Source organism: Arachis duranensis, chromosome 9 (genome assembly GCF_000817695.3).
Source record: "Arachis duranensis cultivar V14167 chromosome 9, aradu.V14167.gnm2.J7QH, whole genome shotgun sequence".
NCBI lineage: Eukaryota > Viridiplantae > Streptophyta > Magnoliopsida > Fabales > Fabaceae > Arachis > Arachis duranensis.
Window position 1 is genome coordinate 4,453,280 of NC_029780.3, and position 22,492 is coordinate 4,475,771.

A 22,492-nucleotide genomic window follows, 5' to 3' on the forward strand; every position below is an offset into this window, starting at 1 on the left:
GTGTTGCAGCGGGACAGGAATGGAGGCTCGAAGCTACTCAGACGGGTTAAGGAGGGATTTTCAGAGCGGATACGAGTGGGTCGGATTCTAGGTAGTTAGGGTTCTGTTTTTGCTTTTTGGGCTTAACAGCCTATGACCAAAAGGACAAAAAAAACTAACGTGTCATGTCAGCAAAATTTACATTGTTAGTAATAGAATAACCGGAAGGATTAACGTGATTAATTTTAAATCTTTTGAGTACAATTTTGATTAAATTTTAAATCTTTTAAAGACAATTTTGATTGAATTTATCTTTCAAGAAAATGGAGATCGAGCCAGAGACAATTTTGACTATTAACTCAAAATGGAAAGAGATCGAGCCAGAGACAATTTTGACTATTAACTCAAAATTATTTCCATTTTTCAATATCGTCTCTGTTGTCCCATTCATAACTCAAAATTATTTCCATTTTTCAATATTGTCTCTGTTGTCCCATTCAAAAGAACAGAAGTGTAACTTCGCCCATGTCTTCACAATCATACTAATAAATTTGTGTGTTCACTGAGCCAAACACAACTTAATAGATCGTTTTATCATATGTTATTATTTATACAAAGAATTCACGGGTTTTATTTATTTTTTAATAAATAGAGAAGTTTTTCGTTGCAGCACTTTGCAGAGAAAAATACATCATATAACAAACCATTTACTCTTACTATTTCATCCTTTTGGTCTGATTTTTGGTTTATAGAATAATTAAATGAAATTACCATTTTCAAAGCATATATATATTCTTTCCTGATAAACTGATACACAACATCCAAACTAAATTCTCTTTTTAGACTATTAAAGCATGATAACCATTATCCACATCCATAAGGGAAGAATGTGAGAAAAAGAAAAGATTGGAAGCTATAGCATGAGTTCCAGTTTCATATAAATGTGTTTCAAAAACAACTCAAAATCTGAAAGAGTTCTACAAACACTAAAATAGAAAGGAAACACAAACTAGGGTGTAATGCAAAACATCTTGATTCACTTCCACTTCCTGCCACGGATCTTCAAGCCCTGTCTGTTCCTCTTCTTGACACCAGACTTGGCAACTCTGATGCTTCTATTGACGGCACTCAACCTTGCAAGAGCTGCATTAGTGAGATCAGGCCTGTAGTGGTTTTTTGACACCTGCAACACATTGCATAATTCAGAAAAAGAAATCAGGAAAATATAGACAGATGGACATGTTACGTGAAAACTTCAGAATATACTTCAAAGTCATAGTAGAAGTTCAAAGCAAAAAAATTGCACAATTAGTTAAACATAGGAATAACACATCATTCATACAAGGCCAAAGAGAGCTTATATGCCTTTAAAGGCGAATTAATATTTTGCATAAGAAACATTGGCAACGAAATTTTGTTCGAATAAAACCAAATACATGAAGTGAAAACAATACATTCAAAATACTTTTACAATGATACAAACTCAGAAGCCAAGCATAACATGTATATTTTCATCGAATAAACCAGACAAGGTTTTTCTTACATATTAGAAGCTCATCACCACTACACACTAATTACAAGTATCACAAGAATAAGCAAAATATTGGTGAAAAATCCCACCTGTCCAAACAACATTGTTTAAGCTAATGATTAATCAGCACATTAAAGAGAAGTAATCTTTGACCTACAACAATGCAAGACTATGAAGGGATCAAAAAGTGTACACTCATGAAAGAATTTATGACCTATATAAGCTCAGAAGCCAAGCGTAACATGAATATTTCATTGAAGAAACCCCACTGGGGATTTTTCTTACATGTTAAAGGCTCATCATCACTAAGGAGAAGACATGTACAACTCATTAAACTCATCACAGGAACTACGGTGAAGCAAACTTTTATTGGAAACTCAATATACCAAACATAATCATTTAATATAATGATTAATCACCAAATAAGAGAGAAGCATCCTTTAATTTATAACAACTCAAAACTCTGAGGAGATCCAATGAGTATAGTTATGAGGCATGAAAGAATTTCAGAATGACAGAAGCTCAGAAGCCAAGCGTAACATGACTATTTCACTGAAAAACCAACAATGGGGTTCTTCTTACATGTTAGAGGCTCATCACCACTAGGGCGAACACGTGTATATGCTCAATTGGTCAATAAGAAAAAATAAAAGGGAGGCAACCTTTGCTCTATTAACAACTCAACAGTGAAAAGATTAAAAGAATACACTCATTCATGAGGGAATTTCAGAATGATGTAAGCTCAATAGCTCAGAAGCCAAGCGTAACAAGAATATTTCATTGAAGAAACCCAACTTGGGATCCTTCTTACATGTTATAGGCTCATCACAACTACATGGAACAGGTCATGTCAGCAAAGGTTCAAAAAAAGTTTAATTTCAATAAAAAGGGATTCAGAACAGATTCTTGGAACACCAACATATCTAGAAAACCATCTTAAAAAAGTACAACTGATCCAAACAACACAAAATAAAATAACACATGAAGCTTTGCTCCATTATTAACATAGCATTCATAAAGAACTTCTAATGAACAAACTAACAAACGATGTAACATGTAGATTTCATTTTAGAAATTAAAACAGGATTCAGATTACAAGTCGGGCTCCAGATCTCTGGAGAGCACAGCCTGTTGTAAACAGAGCATATATCATTACAACATACAAATGCAAAGCAAACATTCATTTTCAGGACCACCATGGACCTCAACAAACTAATGTAAACATACAACTAAAACATAAAGAAACTATGCACCAAAACATACCCTATTCAACATCAACCTAAAAGGCTTCCTTTAAAATATATAAAAAATTTTCTTTCAATCATAAAAAAATACACACAATTTTCAGCTAGCGAATGGTGAATCAGTATATAATGCTAGTGAATAATCCAGCATTTAAGTATCAACGAAAAAAAACTCAGGATATTTTTAATATCCAACCTAGGAAAACAGGGACAGATTAAATCAACATCCTTTTAAGGTTTTACCTGATTTTGAACAGCCTTAGCCATCCTACTGAACTCCTTCTTCATCAGAGACTTGTGAAGAAGAGCAGAAGGCTTGTTCTGCTTCTTGGTCTTGGTTGTAGCCAACAACACACCCTGATCCTTACCAGCAGGCTGAATGGTAACAGTTTTCTTGTTTGCCAAACCTACCATGACCAACATAAAATGAATTTTGAATCAACAAACAAGTGAAAAAGAAAGGTTTGATAAACATACCCAACAATAACACCACTTTACTTCTAAACTAGCCTCAGTATATAAACACTATACACATAGCCATCATCATAAAAATTAAATCATCTAAGTAGCAACGTAAGCTCTACCTAAGCAATAATCATCCAATTATTCTTCCTTCATTTTATACTTAAAAAAAATTGGCAACTAAAACTACAATTAATCTTTTTCAATTACTCATTTTTACTGTCCCAAATTCTTCTCAGAAAGGAGATTCCAATTCAACCAACAAAGCAAAAATCTTCTTTTTTTTTTCCAATTATGATGATGATGAAAGGTACCTGAGTATTTAAAGGAGTTGAGATTGTAGAGATTGTTAGGCTCTCTGCTGAATTCAACACTCTGAGTGCCCCTTCCAAACTCTTTCACCAAGAAGCAGTTGTTCTTCTTCACGATCTCCCACACCAATTGCCCTGGAACAGTCGTCATCTTTTCCTTCTTCGACTGCAACACAGAATTAGGGTTCTTATAGACCATTATATAGTACGATGGAGAAACCCTAATTAACATGAATCGGAGTTGATCCGGTCGGTAAGTTCGACCCGTTTGTCCGGTTTTAAAATGTCCATGGTCCAAGACTACTACTGATCCAGTTCAGCGGCCCACTATACAACAATACAAAAAAAATAGAAGGATTTAGTATTAGGCTATTAGCAATTGTCTTTATATAAATGTGATAATTGAAAACTTTTGAATAATTTAACAAATTTAACTAAATTATTACCTAACGATTATCAACTATAAATTTTAGATGAAGACAATGCATGTGAGATTTTTTTTTTATGATGCATTTGAGATATGATCTTACTTTTCTTTAATATTTTTGGGATTTACATGTTTTATTTTGAGGATAGATTACAGAAAGGAGTGAGGACCTTTCCACTTCTCATTATCGATATTTTTACATAGTTGTTTTAAAAGAATAATACTATATATTCAAGTTTTTTTTTGTTAACAAAATCTAATTAACTTAGTCTAATATAACAAAAACAAGTTATGGCTAATATTAATCTAAGTTTTGTTGTATAATTTAGTTGAACTTGGTTCATAAAAAAATTTAAATATGTATCATTACTTAAAATATAACAATTTCTCTGGAACCTCTTGTAACATGGAGAGTAAACCATTTTTTCTGATGTGCTATGTTATAAGCTCACATTTAACTCAAAAAATTATAGTTTAGTCTTTATAAAATATAAACTAAAATTAAAATCTAAACAAAAATAAACATTATTATCAATTATCATTTAAAATTTGAACAAAAATAATCACTATTATCAGTTATACATGATAAACCTTTCTTTTTTTTACACTCTGCAAGAAATTTAACCCACGAGAACTCACAAAATCCTCACGAAAGAAATTTTAGTTAAATGCCTTTATATATATATTATCATAGTATTTTTATATTATGTTAGAAAATTTGTGTATAGATTATTATGTTAAATTTACTTAACCTTTCTTATTTTATTTTATTTTATTTTGTATGTTAAAAATTCTATACATAAATTATGTTAAATTTATAGTTGAATTATATTTAATTTGATATATTTAATTAATTAAATTGAATTTATGATTATGTAAAAAAATTTTAAAAATATTTTTAAAACTTAATATTTATAAATATTTACGAGTATCCAATTATCCATCTCTCATGCACCCCTCTTGCGGGAGAGGGTCAGAGGGGTCCGTGCCTGCATGAAAACCGATGACATCACTAAACATAAAAATGATGTCAAGTTACTAACAAAATCAGAATGATAATATCTATCTCAAATTCAAGACATTTTTATTTAGTTAAATCCTTTTTTCATGATTATTCAGATAATAAAATAACAGATAATTCTTTTTATTCGATAATCTATAGAGGCCTAGAGGGTGATTGCGTGGAAGAGGTTCACCATCCCATAACCAAATGACAAAGGTCTGACCTTTACTTTGAAAATCAATACGAGATTAATCATTGTAGTTGATAACAAATGCCCCGTCTTTGAACTGGCAAGAAGAGGAAGGATGGCTTGGTGGAAGTTATAATTTATTTTGAACATACAATTATTTAAAATTTTAAAATTCAGACAGCTAAAATCTCAGTCTTATTGAGAGCATCAATTTCGGTTCCATGAAAACACAAGTAATGGGATTTAATCTCATGTATGCCTAGACATTCAATTTAAGCCACTATTTAACCTTCTCACCCATATCTTAAACATAAACTAAAATAACAAAAGCATTATCATTGGCAAATAGAATACCAAAAAGATTCCAACCCAAATCATAATTATCAGTTGATCACATTTTCAAAAAGACAGTCGACATCATTAATCATAGAACAATAACAATGGCGTATGGAACAGACAAAAAACATTCTCAACTTCCAGTAGTTCCTAACATAGAAGTTCTAAAAACCTTTCCAAGTCCCCCTTTAATAGTAGATTCTGCAATAAATTTTTGCGAAACAGAATTAGAATGATATGTAACCGTAGCTCATAGACAAGCAATCTTATCGCTGATTACAAAGCAACCTTGAGAAATGATGGATATAAGAAGAGCCTGAATCCACTTACATCACAATTTATATTTTGTTGAAAGCAACAATGTCACAACTCTGGACATATTCGTTGATCGGCTCAGCTGTAAGTTGCTCCTCAATGAGCGAATCGACAGAGACCAAATCATCCACAATAGTAAGCATAATTTGCAGTTTCTTGATACCATACCCAACAGGAACAAGTTTGGCTGCAAATCAATAAAATAAATCAGAACCACAAATAGGAACAATAAATGAGCTTTGAGACGTAAAATATAAAGTAGACTACAAATTTTCCCAATTACATAAAAAATACAAGATTTTACAAGAATGAAGCTCATCTCATCATTTGTATTATTGACTATTTTATGAAATCTATAAGAATGCTGTTAGCAGAATAACAGAATCTACAAATATTGATAACGATGTGCAAACTAAAATAAGAAACATAAAGAAAATGTTACATACATGCTCCCCAAAGCAATCCTTCCATCTGAACACCTCTCACTGCTTCTTCAAGCTTTTTCATGTCAGTTTCATCATCCCATGGCTTGATATCCATCAAAACAGATGATTTTCCAGCTGAAAATGAAAACAGCAAAAACATGCTCACACAAGTGACAAACTGCTGCAACAAAACTAGAATGGAGGGCAGATCGAAATGAAATTCAGTCCAAAGAGATCCACATCATCATCATCGTCATCATCAGCCACAGCAGCCTGTATTGCATTCTGTCAATTATCATCCAAACATAAAATTAACAATGCAGCCTGTATCTATCATTATTAAAATACTTGCCTTAGAGTCAGCTGGTGGAGGAGTGGCAACAGCTTCAGCGACGAGAGAAGATTTCACAGTGACACCAGATCCCTCACCAGAAACACCCCTAAAGTATCAAAATCGCGGAGAAAAGTTACAAAAATACAGGCATTACGCATAGAAAATCAAATATTTAGCAAACAATACAACCAAACCACCAAATTGTCACACTCATAGATAACAATCATTACACTACAAACCACAAAGAACAACCAAACTTATCCGGGAATAAATTTCCATTAGTTTAACATATAAATGGAAAAATATATCGAGGTGAAAGTAACTTACGAGATTCTCAACAATGCATCGATATGCTTGTACCACCTGGACACATTCACATGTTCATCAGATGGAACTTTTGATAGAGCTGCATACACTGTAAGGTCATCCTTTGAAGCTTGGTACCTAAAACATGTAAAAGCACAACGCATAAGATACAGTGGTATAAATAATAAATAATTATGAAAAACTACAAAATAAAAAAATACAAAAGAGACATGCAAAACAGTAACATACCCAGTGATGTAACTGCGGGTGAGAAGGTACTCATCAAGCTTCTTCAACCCAGATGCAGAGCCAAGGTCATACAATGTAACTGCCATCTGCAAAACATGCAAAAATTGTGGTTAATTATTGATAATATTATCGAAAACAGCTCACAAAACAATAAAGCAGTGAAATCAAACGGTAAAATTAGAAATTCGTGAAGATATTTCAGAAATTGATGACCTACAGATCTACTTGGTAAGTTAAAGAAAGATATCTTCACCCCTGAACACACGACGAATGACTTAGAACAATTCTTACTAGTCTGAATTATCAATAATGAGCATAACAACAAATAATATTTAAGAAGAAAGGTTTAACAGATTTGCAAGTAGCAAGAAGAATTGACCTTAAAGAAAAGGAATGGCTGCGGCGGCTGCGGTCTTGAGTGAGTGTGAAGAGTGAAGAGGCAGATCGAGAATGCGCTTGTGAAGGAGGCAAAACAAGAAAGCTCTGTATCTTATATATGTATGATACCTGTGCTAGGGTTTTCATTTTTTGGATCAAATTGCAGTTGCACTCCTATAAGTTTTTGAAATTAAAATCGACCCTAAAGTGGCAAAAAATAGCATAATATGATATATCCCACTTTTTTACTTTTATTTTAAAATGTAAACCACTAAAAAAGCACCTAAATTATTTTAAAATATTTTTAAATTTTTTTATTAATAAAAATATCTTCAAATAATATAAAAATATGTCAAAAATATACTATGATCAAAGATTTGTTCTATTAACAAAAAAAATATGACAGGTTTCAATTATCAATGTTTTAGTCTCATTTATCATATAAAAATTCTGTTTGTCACATTATACTTTATTGTATTATTTATCATTTTTTTCCCACAAGTTTATGTATTAGTCATTTTACAAACATTTTATGATGAGTAAAAATTTTTAAGAATAAAATTATAAAAAGTAAATTTATTTAGAATAAAATTAATGTGATTATGTGTAATTTACTTAAATGTGATTAAAAATAATTGAATAACTATGTATCATAAAATATTGATATTAATGAAGGATAAAATTAAAATTTTTTTTTACGTATCATTTTCGTCCCCAATATTTTCGCCCTATTTAAATCATTAACTGTTTTAAAATTGTCTCAATTTTGTCCTGCCGTCAATTTCGTTAATAGATTCCTAACAGCAAGACAACATTGAGCCAATTTTGATACGTTAAGAACTTAAATATGACGATTCAAATGTTAAGGACAATTTTAAGACTTATCTCAAACATTGAAAATAAAAACGATATTTTACCTTAATTTTTTTTATAAAATACACTAAAAATGAAAAGTGCGAGTAAGTTAGCTAATATTAGCATAATTCGAATCCTCTTCTATTTATAGCGAGTTGAATTATCAATTCTACCTGACAAATTGAATCGTATTAAATGTCTACAGATATAGTCAATAACAGCTCCAAAATTTTTACTGTAGAAGTAAAATATACAATATAACAATAATTTTTTACAATTATATAATATAAAACGACTTTGAGTTACCAAGATGTTAGTTTTATATTGTTCTTTATCTTATAGCATCTTGAACAAAAATCATTAGCAGTAGTAAAAGCATGTATTAGTATAATTTAATCTTTAGCAGTAGTAAAAGAATGTACTAGTATAATTTTTTACTCCAAAAGATCTTAAACTCGATAGGAGTGATGAGTTTGGAAAATTCTTTCTGGATGGTTAATATTTTTTAGGGTAAAATAAATCGATTGGTCAAATTTGTAAATAAAATAAAAAAATTCAAAAATAAAAAATCACATAAAATATAAATTTTTTTTAACGACCCAAAATATAATTATTTTTTTTAATATTAAAATTAAAAAATACTAATCAGATAAGATTGATCATGACTTTATTCTTACAAAAAATAATTTTTTAAATAATAATAAAAATTTTGGAATTTTTTTTAAATAAATAGCAGCTTTTTAAGATGTAAATGACATCTAAATAAACGTTTCTTCCAAAGAATTATTTGAATAAAATTTTAAGGGTGTTTGAATACATTTTTTTTCCTTCTAAAAAAATTGTAAAGAGATTTTGATAAATTAGTTTTTTATATTAACATATTATATTTTCTAATAAAAATGACTAAAACGGTGCGTTTGGCTGCTTAGGTTTTAGAGCTTTTCAGCCACTGGAAATGGTGCTCTGAGACTGTGTTCTCTGTTCTTTCTTTACATTTCCACACGCATCTCTCTACCAATTTCCAACTCTCCCAAACTGCAACCATGACCGGTTACTCATTAATTCCTTCATTTACTCATTTTTTCTTTTTTTTTTCTAATTTTTCATTCGTACAGTGATTAATGTTAGCTTTAATGTATTGTTCTCGTCGAGCATCGAATCATTCATCTAAGTTTCATTAGAATTACTTTGATTTGTTTCACGGTTATGCGATTCTTCGATGTTGTTATTTTTTTCTCCTGTGATGTATGAAAATGCATCAAACGAGTTATTGAGCTTTCTTCTGTTACTGAATTTGAGCATGTGCATTGCACAGACTATACTCAAGAACAGGAGATGGAGATCGAAGCATTAGAAGCTATACTTATGGATGAATTCAAAGGTTTGTATTTTATCCTTTACTCTCTCTTTTTCCAATAATAATGATAATAATATACTTTTTTTTTTTATAAACCAATTTTTCGTTTGCTTGTTTTCATTGTAGAAATACACTCCGGTGAAAGTGGCCTAAGTACTTCTAACCGCTGCTTCCAAATAACGGTCTCTGCCCAGGTTAATGTTCTTTCTACTTTTACTTACACTGCACTTTTAAGTAAGTGTAACACATGAATAATTATGAATGTTGCTTTGTGTTTTAATTGGTTTGTGCAGCTTATATATTGTGGAATATCTTTGCGTTTGATTTAATAGTGTTGCAACCAGTGAGTTTTGATCAATGTAGTAGAATTTGACTTTCTTTATTCTTAGTTTACAAAATTATTCTTATTTTAGATAATAGCAGAACATCTTTTTCTTTGTTTGTGTGTGCATGGGGTGTTGTGAATAACTGAATACTGCTTAGTTTAATGTAGTAAATTTGCTACTCGGACATTTTTCTGATCAAATAATTTACCCTTACATTTATCTATATGCTATTCATTTGGTGCAGGATGATGATACTGATGGATCATTTAACAATCCAGGTTATTTCTCTTTCTCTTTAATGTATAATTTCCCTTCCCTCTGTTTCTGTGAAAGAAGAATAATACACGATAGGAGGATAAGAGATCTTCTTTACAAGAGCAAATGAACAAAAGAAAAAGAGATCTATGAAGGATAATATTCTAATCCTCCTCATAGTTGAGAGGGAAAGTCCTCCAAAACGCTCATTAGCTTTACACTAAATAGAGGCTAAATGCCTAATCTATGCCCAAAACTTGCTTGTTTGAAAAGCTATCACTGAAAGTGTGTAAATTGTGTTCCAATCAAATAATCCAAACCATGGGATATACTGCATTGCCCCAGATTTTGCCTCTTTTCTACTTCCAAAAACCTGAAAACCTAGTTGGGGAAACTGATCTGATTCAGAGCACATCCAACCCTCTCCAAACTTTTTTATATTTTGGAATTTCTTTTATTTTGTCTTCCTAAGATACTGCTATATTTTTTGGAGTGTTAGTTACCAGCTTTTGTACATACTGTCATCTGATTTGCAATTTACAAAGGATGTGATTGATTCTTTTTAACCATTTTGCATGCAGCTCAACTGGCTTTGATCTTCTCACATACAGAAAAGTATCCTGATGAACCTCCTCTTCTGAATGTGAAAAGGTCACTATTGCTATTATAATGATCTATTATTATTATTATTATTGTTGTTATTGCTGTTGCTACTGTTGTTGTTTGTATGTTCAGTTGATTTCAACTGCAGTACTTATGGTTTTGTTTTGTTTAGTATACACTAACATTAATATGCTAATGTTGTGTTTCATTTATGCTAACAGTTTACAAGGAATAAATACTGAAGATTTAAAGAATTTGAAAGAGAAACTTATACAAGAGGTGGTCTATTTTCCATGTTAGTTTTTTAATCTGTTACATGATTAGGCATTTATGCTATTATAGCATTGATTGGTAGCCATCCCATTGAAAGACTTTGTAGTGCTCGCTTTGAATTAAATACGTTTCTAGTTATGAATGCATCTGTGCACAATAACTGATGGTGATGGAATTGATGACTACTTGTGGATGAATATTGATGCGCCCCATTTTTTTAACAGGCATCTGAAAATCTGGGAATGGCTATGATCTACACTCTGGTTACCTCAGCTAAAGAGTGGTTGGCTGAGAAGTTTCAAGACACTGAAGCTGCAGAGGCTGAAGCAGAAGAGGCAGCCAAGGATGATGTATGACTTTTCAATTTTATGAATTTTGTTTTGAAACTTTTACTAGTTAATTGCCTTCTTCATTTCAAGTATTAAGTATTATAGGTTTGACTTTATATTTATGAGATAACCCTTACCTCTGAAACTAGTATTTGGGGTGAGTTAGGCCCACTTGATTTCCAATGTGTTTTACGACTTCTGATACAACTTGAATTACTTAAAACATCAATTTTGTAATTCTTAAAATTTCTTGCAAAATCATGCATGTCTTGCACATGGACTGCATTTTTCTCTTTTCCAGTTGCCTTTTGTTTAAATATTTATTTATACAGTTACTTGTATTCTATTTGAGTATGCTCTGAGGATAACCTTTTATTCTTAAAAATTGTAGTAGTAAAGGCATTGGTTTGTATCTTTTCATGTTTTTGCCTTAATATCAATTTAAGATTTAAGATGAAAAAGCATTTTGTTCAGCAATATATTCATTTTAAGGTTCCAAGCATTAGCCTGTTAAATTTTGTACTGAAGAAGCTATTTGACAATCTTATCTTTCCACCTCTATTAGGTAGTCGTACCCCATGGGGAACCAGTTACCCTTGAGACATTTTTGGCATGGAGAGAAAGGTTTGAAGCTGAACTGGCGCTGGAGCGAGCCAAGTAAGCCCTTCAGTTACTTTTCTTCTGCGGGATACATTTCTAAATAAGTTTTTAAATACAAAGGGTTTATGCAAACAGATGAATATTCTCCATTTATGAGTCCTGATTATTATTCAGGGTGGAGATTTCAAAAACTACGTATGGAAGGGGAAAAAAATATAAAAGAGAGAAGGGTGGAGGGTTTAATTGAGTTGTAGGTCCTTATAGTTTAGTTGGACTAATTTTTAAGTAGGCCTCTATAGGTTTAAAATGTTTAATCAGGTCCTTATATTGAAAAGGATTTTGTAATCAAATCCCTAGAGCAATATATTGTTGCGAATTTTTGGTTGAATTGAATAGATTTTTGTGTTTAATCTTACAAACTTTGTTAGTAGTCTGTAGAGTTATTTGAAATCCCAAGGATTTGAGTTCAAAATTATATTCATATTAAGACTTGGTTAAAATTTTTAAACTATAGAGATCTAATTGAAAATTAAGTTAAACTTTAGGAAGATGCAATATGACAACCACCTTTTATCAAATAACATACTCCTAGAGTAGAGGATATTTACAAAGGATTAGTCAACACAGTAATTAGTGATTTTATCTAAAAAAAAATAGTTTAAATTTTGATGTAAAATTAAATTGTCCTAATTGCAGGTTAATGCCAGAGTCTGCACTTACAGCTCCCAAGGAAAAGAAGCTCAGTGGTACATCTAAGTTCCCTCTAATAACTAAAAGTGTATGATCAAGTGAACCTTAATTATTTAATATCATATAAAAAAAAGCAAGTAGGATATGATATTGTAACAGAAAAGGTCTGCTAGCAATCTGAAAAACAAAAAATTTATCTTGGTACTTCAACTCTTCAAATTAAGAGAAGTTAAGAGTGACTTGGTTAAAATTAAGCCGTATCCACTGGTTCACTGCATATCAAGATTAATGACACTTGAATATGTTCGAATCTTAAATATCATGGTACTAATCGCAATCTTAATTAATTTGTAAATACCGCCTCTACCAATACTTGTCAATAATTCTCCTTAAACTTTGTAAGTATATAAATAATACCAGTTATTTTTTTCCCTTTACAGAAAGGTGCAGTGGCTGTCAATGAGGAATCTGAAGAGGAGGATGAGGAAGATATTGATTTTGATGATGACGATTTTGAAGGTCTTTGATTCTTCCTCCCCATCGGAATCAAACTACTTTTCTTGAAAAAAAAATAATTTATTTTTTCTATTATTTATAAACAAGAATAGAAATTGATGTTTGTTTTGGGTCATGGCAGTTGATGAAGAGGATATGCTTGAACATTACCTGGCCGAAAAATCTGATTCATCCACACATTCTTCCAAGAGAGCTAGTTAAACTGTGTGCACAGCACTATCAGGCATTGTTTTACAGTTCAACTTGCAGACTTTGGGGATTTTCTACCATCCTTGTAGGATACAAGAGTATTTGGTTCAATGATATTATTCAGGGGAAAATGAGTATTCATCACAAAATGTTAGATGTGTGACATTTCCTCTCACTAAAAGCAGATCTCAATCTGATAAATCATTTTTGTTCGCAGTTGTCACCCTTGAATTTTTATAAAAGCATTAGTAGCTGATGAATGCACAAACATTCAACTCATCAATTTGAAGTAAAAGAAATTGGATGCATTTGGTTCATTGTGAATGTGTGTATCAATGTAAAAATGATTCTGTTAAGAAACTTACGAATCCGTGTTTGCTCTTTTTGTTTACTTTCTATTCTACATGCTTGAAATTTAGATTTCTTAGAAGTTTGGAATGGGATAATTGAACCTCGAATTTTAAGATTGTTTCTCATTTCCCTCTTGAAAAATGTTTAGGAAATGATGTGGCATGACATGTTACTGACTCTTGAATGAATAATGGGTTTTATTATCTCATTTTATCTAACTAGTATTTTCTATTTAAAATTTTGAAAGGTTCCATTTTTTGAAAAAAAAAATATAAATTGCATTTATATCAAATGAAATTGATTAGTACTTATAATAACATATGAATTGAGTAGTACATATAATGAACTACTTCCAAATTTATGTTCTAATCGGTTGAAATTAAATTATTGAATTTAATTTTGATGTATTGTTAATGTAAAATAATTTATATATATATATTTAATTATGTAATGTCACATCAGCAAAAGTGATAACTAATTAACTATCTTTTATATTGACCATTTAAATGGTTATTTAAAAGAAAGAATGTAATTAGACGATTGTGTAAAATATTTTACACTGATACTGCATTAAAATTAAATTCTAAATTATTAATGAAAAATGGGATATATTAACCACCATGTGTTTATAACTTGGAAAGAGTCTTATTAACAACCGTATTAGCAAGCCCCCTTTTTTTATTAGAAGATAATTTCATTAATTGAAAAAGAGTTATTACGCAAGACAGATCAATATGGAGAGCACTAAAATTAGGATATCCCACCAAAATTATAAAAATTTAATTTACTAATAGTTCAATATGATTTCTCTGCATTAGTGTTTGAATTGGATGCCATTGGTGATAGTTGGTGTTTGTGAAGTAAGAAGTGTTAGATGAGATTGGTTTCGTGTGAATTGTAATTCCGAAGTCCACTAAAATAATAGTTTCCGACTCTCCTTTGTAAAGAAGCACACAACAATCTCATAAATAACACAGATCCTCCTAGAATTAAAGAGCATGATCATCCCCATGAACAAGCACTAAAAGGGTCACAAAGAATATAATAAAACATTAAATATGACCACTTTAATGAAGATTTTTAAACAAATAAGCATGCTCAGTGATAACCTTTTTTTATTTCTTATCTCAAAAGTCCTAATATTTCTCATGTTAGGAACAAGCAACAAAGCTTTGGGTTAAAATAAATGGGGGGGAAATCACCATTTTCTTGGCAATAATCCAAATACCCTTTTTTTAATCTTGTACAACTAAAACTATATCAGAGGTTTCCTCTAATGGTACAGCTTGTCCTCTAAATCTTTAACCTTTTCTAAAGTCTAAAATTCTTATGTTACATATGTTACATTGAAATATCTTTGATAATTTAATGTCCATGGTAATAAAACTTTATCAGCATGATCCTTGGCTTGCAACTATTAAGTGCATTCAGATTTTCCCTCCATAGAGGCATAAAAATATGAACTTCTATACACAGCCTTGATCAGTCATTGCTTGAGCAATGGTCAGAAAGGAAGAGATGACTGATCCATGTACCAGAGCCCTAACATAATAACAAGCATATACAAGTATTAACTAGGGTTCCATGTTTGACGGGAGAAAAAGAGAAAAGAAACCATTGTCAACTTGAAGGTTATGTATCATTTCAATAAATCCGCGTCGGAGAATAAAAACACATCATTGAACATAATTAAAAAAATCTATCAGTATGTCGAGTTGGGGGTAAATATCGGGTGGAAATTTTCATGGATGAAGTCTGTGTAAATTGTAAACATCAAACTCAACCGCGAAAACTTAGATCCCCCTTTTACCCCCCAACTCAACACCCTGGAAAATTCCGCTACATAATTACAGAATTACAAGAACCTAGCTTCTACCTTAATAATGAAATATAAGAATGTATAGCAAGCTAGATCGTTGCAATTTGCCTTACAATATGCAGAACAGAGAACTGAGATGTCGTAGTCAAGAAATCAAGCCTATTTACTTTGGCATCCTAGTCAATTCAAATTGATCCCAAACAACAGTAAATTGTGGTCCAATCCCTAATGCATGAGAATCCCACATAATGAATTGCTACTTGTAGGATTGAAACTTGTAAGTTCGGGTCAAAAGGCAGAAAAGTTATATGGTGATGTATGACGTTCATCGCTATTGTGCATATAACTATATAAATATCAGTATCATAATTAATCATGACTAATTAACATGTCCATTTCATGAAAGAGGGAGAAGAGAACCAATCAATTAGGAAGACTAGAAGAATAGCATTGAATTTGGAAGGTAGATCACAAGAAGTTACGAGCTTTCATCAGTGTTATGTTGTTTTCAAGAAAGCACTTACTCAGGATTTTCTTTTTGATAACCGAAATCAGTTGCAGCTTTCAAAGCTCTCTGATAAGTCTGTTTCATTGCTTCCTAATAAGTGGAAATAAAATAAATGAAAATTTGAAAACAGAAGTTAGCTTCAATCAGTAACAATGGGAGGGGAAAAAAAAAGAGGAACAACCCAGTGCACAAGCATCCTGCATTAGCATTTGTCAAATCTATATGAAGTATGAAATCTGATTCTTGCTTCATGTGCACCATATACACCATAATATAAAGCTAGTTTGTCTTTAGAATAAGCAGCTAAGCATATATCTACCTTATATGTCCTGTTTGGTACATTATATAACATGGACATGATATTATAAGGCTTGATAATACAAAATTTGATTAGTAATACAATGTATAAGCTTTAATACTAAATGTTTGATGCCCTACTTATGATTTTATAATTTTATACTATCCAATGCCGGTTTGACCTAGAAATTAGGTAACTGAATTTAATGTGCTGTGATTTAAAAAACATCTTGAGCTCATATAATCACATCTTATGGAGATTGATAATTTTATCTCAACATTATTGGATAAAAGGGTAGGGGTACTGAATAAATTTAGCTTATCATATGTCACACCATATATACATAAACTGCATACTATCAAACCTTATTCAATGTAACAAAAGCATCAAATAGTGACTTAAGATCATGAAAAAAAAAATCATTGTATTGGCAAACTCACACTAGAGGAGATATTTTCTTTATTTTCATAACTCTAAAAGGTGCACGGACATGTATACATGTAAAATATAGTTTAATTTAATGGAAACTGTATTATATTTTTCAAAATAAAATCGGAGAATATAGAGTTTAATTCGATTAGTATACCCAAAATATTAGATTAAAAGAAAAATTACATATCACATTAAGAAGAAAAGTACATGATTTGTAAGAAAAGAACTTAAAAGAACCACCTGCAATTTAGATTCAAAGTCCTCAGGTGACCAGTGCATCAAACTGCATTCATGATTTAATTCAAGTTCTCCAGCCACAACCTATAAGCAAGGAGAACGAAAGATTAAACAGAAGTTCCTCTATCAACTGTCATAATTAAATGTTGATATCAAATTTGCCCTAAGCTAAACAAAAATAGCAGTTATAAATGTGATGCTAATCAATTTGATATAAACTTGATGTTTTAATTTGAAAATTTATTTTGAAATGATAAATGTGTGAATAAGGCTATTCAAGAGTAGCTTGACTAAAGCTTAATAAGTTATTTATGCAGTTGCGTAAAAAGTAATCCACAAGCGCATCACACCATAGACGCCACTAAGGGGCTACTTTACAAAATAAACCCAATGAAATATAAATACAATAAAACTAATGTACATAGGAGAAAGAAAGTAAATATCTAACCCCTCCAGCACCAGCTGCCATTGCAGGAGCAACAAGAATATTAGCTTTCCGTAGAACTTGAATTGCCTCCGGGGTACAAGGCATGTTTGAACCTAGGATTTACCAACAAGTGGCTTCCATAAGTATATAACAAGTGGCTCCATGAGTATATATTATTAATAATATTACATTACATATGAGAATGAGAAAAAGAGGGTAAAGACCCAAAAATATATTACAAAAACAACTACCTTCTACTAGTATACGACAACCTGAATTAACCAAATTCATGGCATCGGATTGATTAATTTCATTCTGTGAAGCACATGCAAATGCAAGATCACACCTTTCATTCCAGGGTTTTGCTTCATCATAATATTTGGACCGAGCATATGTCTTTGAATAGTCTCTATAAACAAAATCCATAAAATTATGTACAGTTTTACAAAAATGAAGCACAAATGAATGAATAATAGAATTGATACAAACCTCAAACTTCTCTGTTGAGCTTTGATGTCTCTCAGAAATTGTATTTTCATGTAGTCAAATCCATCCTCATCAACCAAATATCCTTTAGAATCTGAAAAATGCTTTTGTTAAGAAATATTCATATTTCTTGACAATAATGAAATGGAGTTAACTAAGGATTCTTAATTATGATTGGTATTAAGATGAAATCTAGCAAGAAATAGTGAGGTGAATGGTTATGTTCTTGTTAGAATAAAAGAACTCATGCAGCCTCACAGCCAGTGCAGTAACCTCCTAACATCATAATACAGCAAATCACCTGATACGGAAACGGGAAGAGCACCATAAGCAATTAGCTTCTCCAAAACATGCATTGCAATCTTTCCAGAACCACTCACCACGCATCTGCAGGAAATAACAAATTAGATAAGTATTCTAGAATCAAGAAAGCATTAAATCAGTTTAAGAAAAACCAAATTCAATAGAGTCTAGAAAAAAAAATCGAACCTTAATCCTTTGAGTTCTTTATTCATGTCAGAAAGCATGAGCTGGGCAAAGAAAACCTGCAGTTGGATCACAAAGTTGTCTTTAAGACCTTCTGAAACAATAGTTTATGAGAAAAATATTTATAATTCTTGATCATAATTAGGAATAATGGATGAGCATGTTATATTGAGAAGAAGTATATGTAGAAATTCGATATGAACTGCCACAAAAGGATATGTCATTGAAAAGGATATCAGGGAGAAACATTTCATACATAGTCACCCATTTTCGAATCTCAACATGCACTGCACAAAGTTTAAGGATTGAAAGATAAAATTACCAGCCCATAGCCAGTAGCTTCAGTTCGAAGACTGGCACCAGACCAAAATATCCTTGGCCCTGTAAAACTTCCCTGCATAAGTAAGGCATACATATGAAAAATGCATAAAATAAAATTTTTTTTTAGGAAGAGTGTTTTCTGTCATGAATCCAAACTTAATCAATATCTCAACATTTCATGTTCCTGAACTGATTAGATATGTTACACACTGCACTGTATTCAAATCATATTGAGCAAAGCAAAGAACTATATACGTATACCAGGGGAGGGAGGGGAGATGGTGGAGTAAATTTATATCAAACAACTTCAAAGGAGATAATAAGAGAGAATAGTATATTGACAAAAAAAAAATGTAATCGAAAAAAATATTGATGCCCACCCTAGGATTGCTGATGCTTTGAGGAATAATGGTAATGAATAAACCATGAGAATTCTGCCAACTACTTAGACAGGACTTGAGAATGCTTTAAGTACCTGAAAATTACCGGCTAGGCGTCTATACTGTCCAAACAGATACCCCATTTCTCGAGTACCAACACCTATTTCCTCTGATGGAAGGTCCTAATATACATGCATTATTGACAAAATGTGAAACATGGCTAGAACATGAATAGTTAAAACTTAATAAAGCAAAAATGGTAAGGGGGGACAATCTACTTTAACTTACCCTGTCAGGACCCAAGTATCGATACATCTCACTCATGAAACTTTGGCAAAATCGCATAACCTGCCAAATTATCGAAGGAGCATTTAGAAACTTAAATATTTGAGTAGGGACTAAATAAGTTGGTACTTTTACCTCATTATCACTTTTTCCTTTTGGATCAAAATCACTTCCACCAGCTGCTCCTCCCAATTTGTATGGTGATAAGGCATTCTTTAATGCCTGCAGAGAATGAATTATGCTGTATAAGATGCTCCAATACATAATTGTATCTCACAGTATAGATTGTTAACTTTGGTGGTAATTGATTGCCAGCATGTGTCAAATTATGAATAAACAGACTATGATCCTCTACATCATTATTCAATTAAATCAAGAAGCTATTACAAGAAGCATGTGTGTGTGTGTGAGTGCGTAAAATACGTACGAGAAACAAAAACAAAGTATCTTAATAGAAAATTTCTTACATTAATACCAAAGATCTCATAATACCTGTTCAAAACCAAGGAACTTGGCGATACTTAAATTCATTGATGGATGAAAACGAATACCACCCCTACATGGACCCATTGACTGGTTAAATTGTACACGAAATCCCCGATTAACATGTATCTCGCCCCTATCATCCAACCATGGAACTCGAAAAACAATCATTCGTTCAGGTTCCAACAAGCGCTCCATGATATTGACATAACTGAAACATAGTAACATTAAGGAGACGTGTAGCATTAAAACTGTGATCTATGGATAAATAAATATGTTACAAAAACCATTTGAAGAGAACTCACTGAGAACTTTTCGCTATGACTCTCTCTAGAGCTTGAATTGCCTCCTGGACTGCCTGAATGAATTCAGCCTCATGAGGATCCCTTTTCAGTGTAGCTTCAAGAATGGATCCCGCTGTTTTTGACATAACAGCTTCAATAATGAAATTGTCAGATAATACTCAGAAATCCAAATAACATCAGCATCTTTTAAATTTATAAGAACAAATAAGATTTCTTGTCATTTCCTCATGATTACCTAGTCTGCAACCAACTAACTTAAAGATATTGGTACATAAATCATAAAAAAGTATTATCACAGAAAAACACAAGGGAAGAGCTAAACTTCACCGGAATAATAATAATCTTCAGGCTGGAATCTAATATGCACCTTAAGAAACTTTAAGGATTATTACAATATTATTCTGGACAGCAGCAAAAATGAAGCAATTAGAAAGTGTGTAAAATAACTAATTTATGCAAAGTGGCCACCAAATTAGTGAAGGGATCAAGTTGATACAACAGAAAAGACAAAGGAAATAAATGTGTGCCATATGATCCTCCCAAATCACTAAATAGTTTAATCTTCAAAAGAAGTGATATGGCTCCACAGTTACAGTCAGATTTGTCCAAAAAACGTGATGTTTGTTCTTCACACAACTCAAAGGATCAGTCAAACTAAAGAACCATATTCCTATTACCCTAAACTATTGATTAATTACATTTTTGTATCCTTCCAATACAAAACAATATCTTTGTCTTTAACCAGAGAGAACTAATTTAAAATTATTTTGGGCAAGAAAAGCAGTTTACTGATCACCAAATTGTTCATATATATTAAACTCAGTTTAAAACCATCAACATTTCCAAATAACAGAAAATATTATCTACACATGTTAGTTATCATAGCAAGCAAAGATGGCCAACCTTTTACATAAACAGGCTTGTCAGCGACAATTTTCTCTTTCGAGGCCATTTGAAGGCGAAGAGCCTCCTTGTGAAGTAAGCTGTTATTATGTTCTTCTAAAGCACTCATCTGCATATTTCGACTGCCCTCATTCCCATAAGGGTTTCTTCTGTGCTTCCTGCCATACTCCCTGCAGACAGAGCAAAAAATCCTTGCCGTCCCCTCTTTCACATCAACATATGCCCATTTGTAGGTGTCTGCCCATTCCTCTCTCCATCTTTTAACAACCTTCTTCTTACGTTTCACCGGTTGATTCTTCGACATATCTTGAGCATCATTTGGAAGCTGAGAAACCATCCCCATCTGTTTGCTCTCACCATGTTCCTCAACAGAAGATTCCCGCATCGGGGCAACAATTATAGTGTTACCAAACGAAGGATCGTCATCCCCAGGCCCAATTTCTAAGTCAATCTCTTCACCAATCTCCCTCACAACCAAGTGATGCCTCTGGGCATGCTGAATTAAATTCATATCATCCATTGCAGAATTCATACCTACTCCACTTGTTGGCAGCTACATTCAGCATGACATGACTATCCTCAAACCCGAAACTCTCTGATTACTGTTGAGACAAACATGCCAAATCACCAAAGTACCCATTTCACAGTTAATGAAACAATATAAACTTATATGTAAGATAGTGACAAAAAAGAGAAAAACTTTCTGCCACATAAGTTTTAGACAAATTCAGCTACATAACATCATTGCTTGGCCTGAATTCAATGGAACTAACTCTACAAACATAATGCATAAAACTAACTGCCACTCTACTATAAACCAGACCAATGGCATTGACTAGGTAAGCCATCAGTTCTCTAAAACCATAATAAACAACGAACACCATTTCACAGAATCTCTCAAGGCCAGATTTAGTGAATATCCATTTGAATTGTCAACTATTTAAACCCAAAAGGACATAGGAAATACCTCAGAATCTCTAGAAAAGAAAAAAACAGCCCAAAAATAAAAAGAACTTCTTTTCCAAAAGACCCACAAAGTATAATTCGTAGGAGTACCTTGAGAATTTTGGATGAAAATAAAGGACTTGAAAAGTGGAAGCTATGCCTTATAGACATCTCTCTATACTCCCTTGAACTGAGATGATGGGAGGGGCATGAAGGGTATTTTGGAGATTGTAGCAGAGGAAGGAACAAGGAGGAACGAGCGAGGGGGAAAATTGTGAATTTTAATTATTGTTAACTGGGAGTTAATGTTAACTCGGATTGTTCGATGTTGTGGATTTTGCTG

At 32.0% G+C, this 22,492-nt stretch overlaps 4 protein-coding genes and 4 non-coding genes across 8 annotated transcripts; 1 reads left to right on the plus strand and 7 right to left on the minus strand.

Annotated features, from left to right (window-relative positions):
• Positions 1–869: 869 nt before the first annotated feature.
• Positions 870–3,741, minus strand: LOC107464166 (60S ribosomal protein L28-2). Its single transcript, XM_016083085.2, has 3 exons — positions 3,531–3,741; positions 2,998–3,161; positions 870–1,162 (listed from the first exon to the last, which is right to left on the minus strand). The coding sequence occupies exons 1-3, from the start codon at positions 3,724–3,726 to the stop codon at positions 1,016–1,018; spliced, it is 507 nt and encodes a 168-aa protein (XP_015938571.1). The 5' UTR covers positions 3,727–3,741; the 3' UTR covers positions 870–1,015.
• On the minus strand, positions 1,458–1,546 carry LOC127741857 (small nucleolar RNA R24). Its single transcript, XR_008003062.1, has one exon. It is a non-coding gene; the product is annotated as a small nucleolar RNA R24 (small nucleolar RNA).
• Positions 1,730–1,819, minus strand: LOC127741855 (small nucleolar RNA R24). The gene has a single exon (XR_008003060.1). It is a non-coding gene; the product is annotated as a small nucleolar RNA R24 (small nucleolar RNA).
• Positions 2,028–2,116, minus strand: LOC127741856 (small nucleolar RNA R24). Its single transcript, XR_008003061.1, has one exon. It is a non-coding gene; the product is annotated as a small nucleolar RNA R24 (small nucleolar RNA).
• On the minus strand, positions 2,256–2,345 carry LOC127741854 (small nucleolar RNA R24). The gene has a single exon (XR_008003059.1). It is a non-coding gene; the product is annotated as a small nucleolar RNA R24 (small nucleolar RNA).
• Positions 3,742–5,463: 1,722 nt separating the features above from the next.
• On the minus strand, positions 5,464–7,629 carry LOC107464167 (elongation factor 1-delta 2-like). The gene is given in 8 exon segments (XM_021130275.2): positions 5,464–5,684; positions 5,814–5,985; positions 6,245–6,358; positions 6,412–6,496; positions 6,576–6,663; positions 6,885–7,001; positions 7,113–7,198; positions 7,492–7,629. Coding segments are annotated over 6 exon segments (654 nt in total). The 5' UTR covers positions 7,492–7,629; the 3' UTR covers positions 5,464–5,684; positions 5,814–5,821.
• Positions 7,630–9,257: 1,628 nt separating this feature from the next.
• LOC107464170 (uncharacterized) lies at positions 9,258–13,881 on the plus strand. The gene is made up of 11 exons (XM_052253713.1): positions 9,258–9,395; positions 9,661–9,726; positions 9,829–9,896; positions 10,273–10,306; positions 10,865–10,934; positions 11,108–11,165; positions 11,384–11,509; positions 12,054–12,145; positions 12,785–12,866; positions 13,219–13,297; positions 13,416–13,881. The coding sequence occupies exons 1-11, from the start codon at positions 9,389–9,391 to the stop codon at positions 13,493–13,495; spliced, it is 762 nt and encodes a 253-aa protein (XP_052109673.1). The 5' UTR covers positions 9,258–9,388; the 3' UTR covers positions 13,496–13,881.
• Positions 13,882–15,011: 1,130 nt separating this feature from the next.
• Positions 15,012–22,486, minus strand: LOC107464168 (uncharacterized). Its single transcript, XM_016083087.3, has 16 exons — positions 22,261–22,486; positions 21,205–21,806; positions 20,302–20,431; positions 20,006–20,207; positions 19,649–19,735; positions 19,517–19,576; positions 19,324–19,410; positions 18,850–18,921; positions 18,531–18,586; positions 18,343–18,428; positions 18,045–18,135; positions 17,807–17,964; positions 17,577–17,668; positions 17,132–17,212; positions 16,178–16,251; positions 15,012–15,376 (listed from the first exon to the last, which is right to left on the minus strand). Exons 2-16 carry the CDS (start codon positions 21,734–21,736, stop codon positions 15,301–15,303), a joined length of 1,884 nt encoding a protein of 627 aa, XP_015938573.1. The 5' UTR covers positions 21,737–21,806; positions 22,261–22,486; the 3' UTR covers positions 15,012–15,300.
• Positions 22,487–22,492: the final 6 nt, after the last annotated feature.

What these genes read in the sequence shown, in the direction of transcription:
- LOC107464166 (XM_016083085.2), bottom strand. Translation starts at nt 3,726, where the DNA reads ATGGTCTATAAGAACCCTAATTCTGTGTTGCAGTCGAAGAAGGAAAAG. An exon ending in CAACTCCTTTAAATACTCAG is followed by an intron (nt 3,162 to 3,530) that starts GTACCTTTCATC and finishes TGGTCATGGTAG; the next exon opens with GTTTGGCAAACAAGAAAACT. An exon ending in CTAAGGCTGTTCAAAATCAG is followed by an intron (nt 1,163 to 2,997) that starts GTAAAACCTTAA and finishes AATGTGTTGCAG; the next exon opens with GTGTCAAAAAACCACTACAG.
- LOC107464170 (XM_052253713.1), top strand. An exon ending in ACTTATGGATGAATTCAAAG is followed by an intron (nt 9,727 to 9,828) that starts GTTTGTATTTTA and finishes TTTTCATTGTAG; the next exon opens with AAATACACTCCGGTGAAAGT. An exon ending in CTGGCGCTGGAGCGAGCCAA is followed by an intron (nt 12,146 to 12,784) that starts GTAAGCCCTTCA and finishes TCCTAATTGCAG; the next exon opens with GTTAATGCCAGAGTCTGCAC.
- LOC107464168 (XM_016083087.3), bottom strand. Translation starts at nt 21,736, where the DNA reads ATGAATTCTGCAATGGATGATATGAATTTAATTCAGCATGCCCAGAGG. An exon ending in AGTTCCTTGGTTTTGAACAG is followed by an intron (nt 19,736 to 20,005) that starts GTATTATGAGAT and finishes CATTCTCTGCAG; the next exon opens with GCATTAAAGAATGCCTTATC. An exon ending in TGGCAGCTGGTGCTGGAGGG is followed by an intron (nt 17,213 to 17,576) that starts GTTAGATATTTA and finishes CCTTGCTTATAG; the next exon opens with GTTGTGGCTGGAGAACTTGA.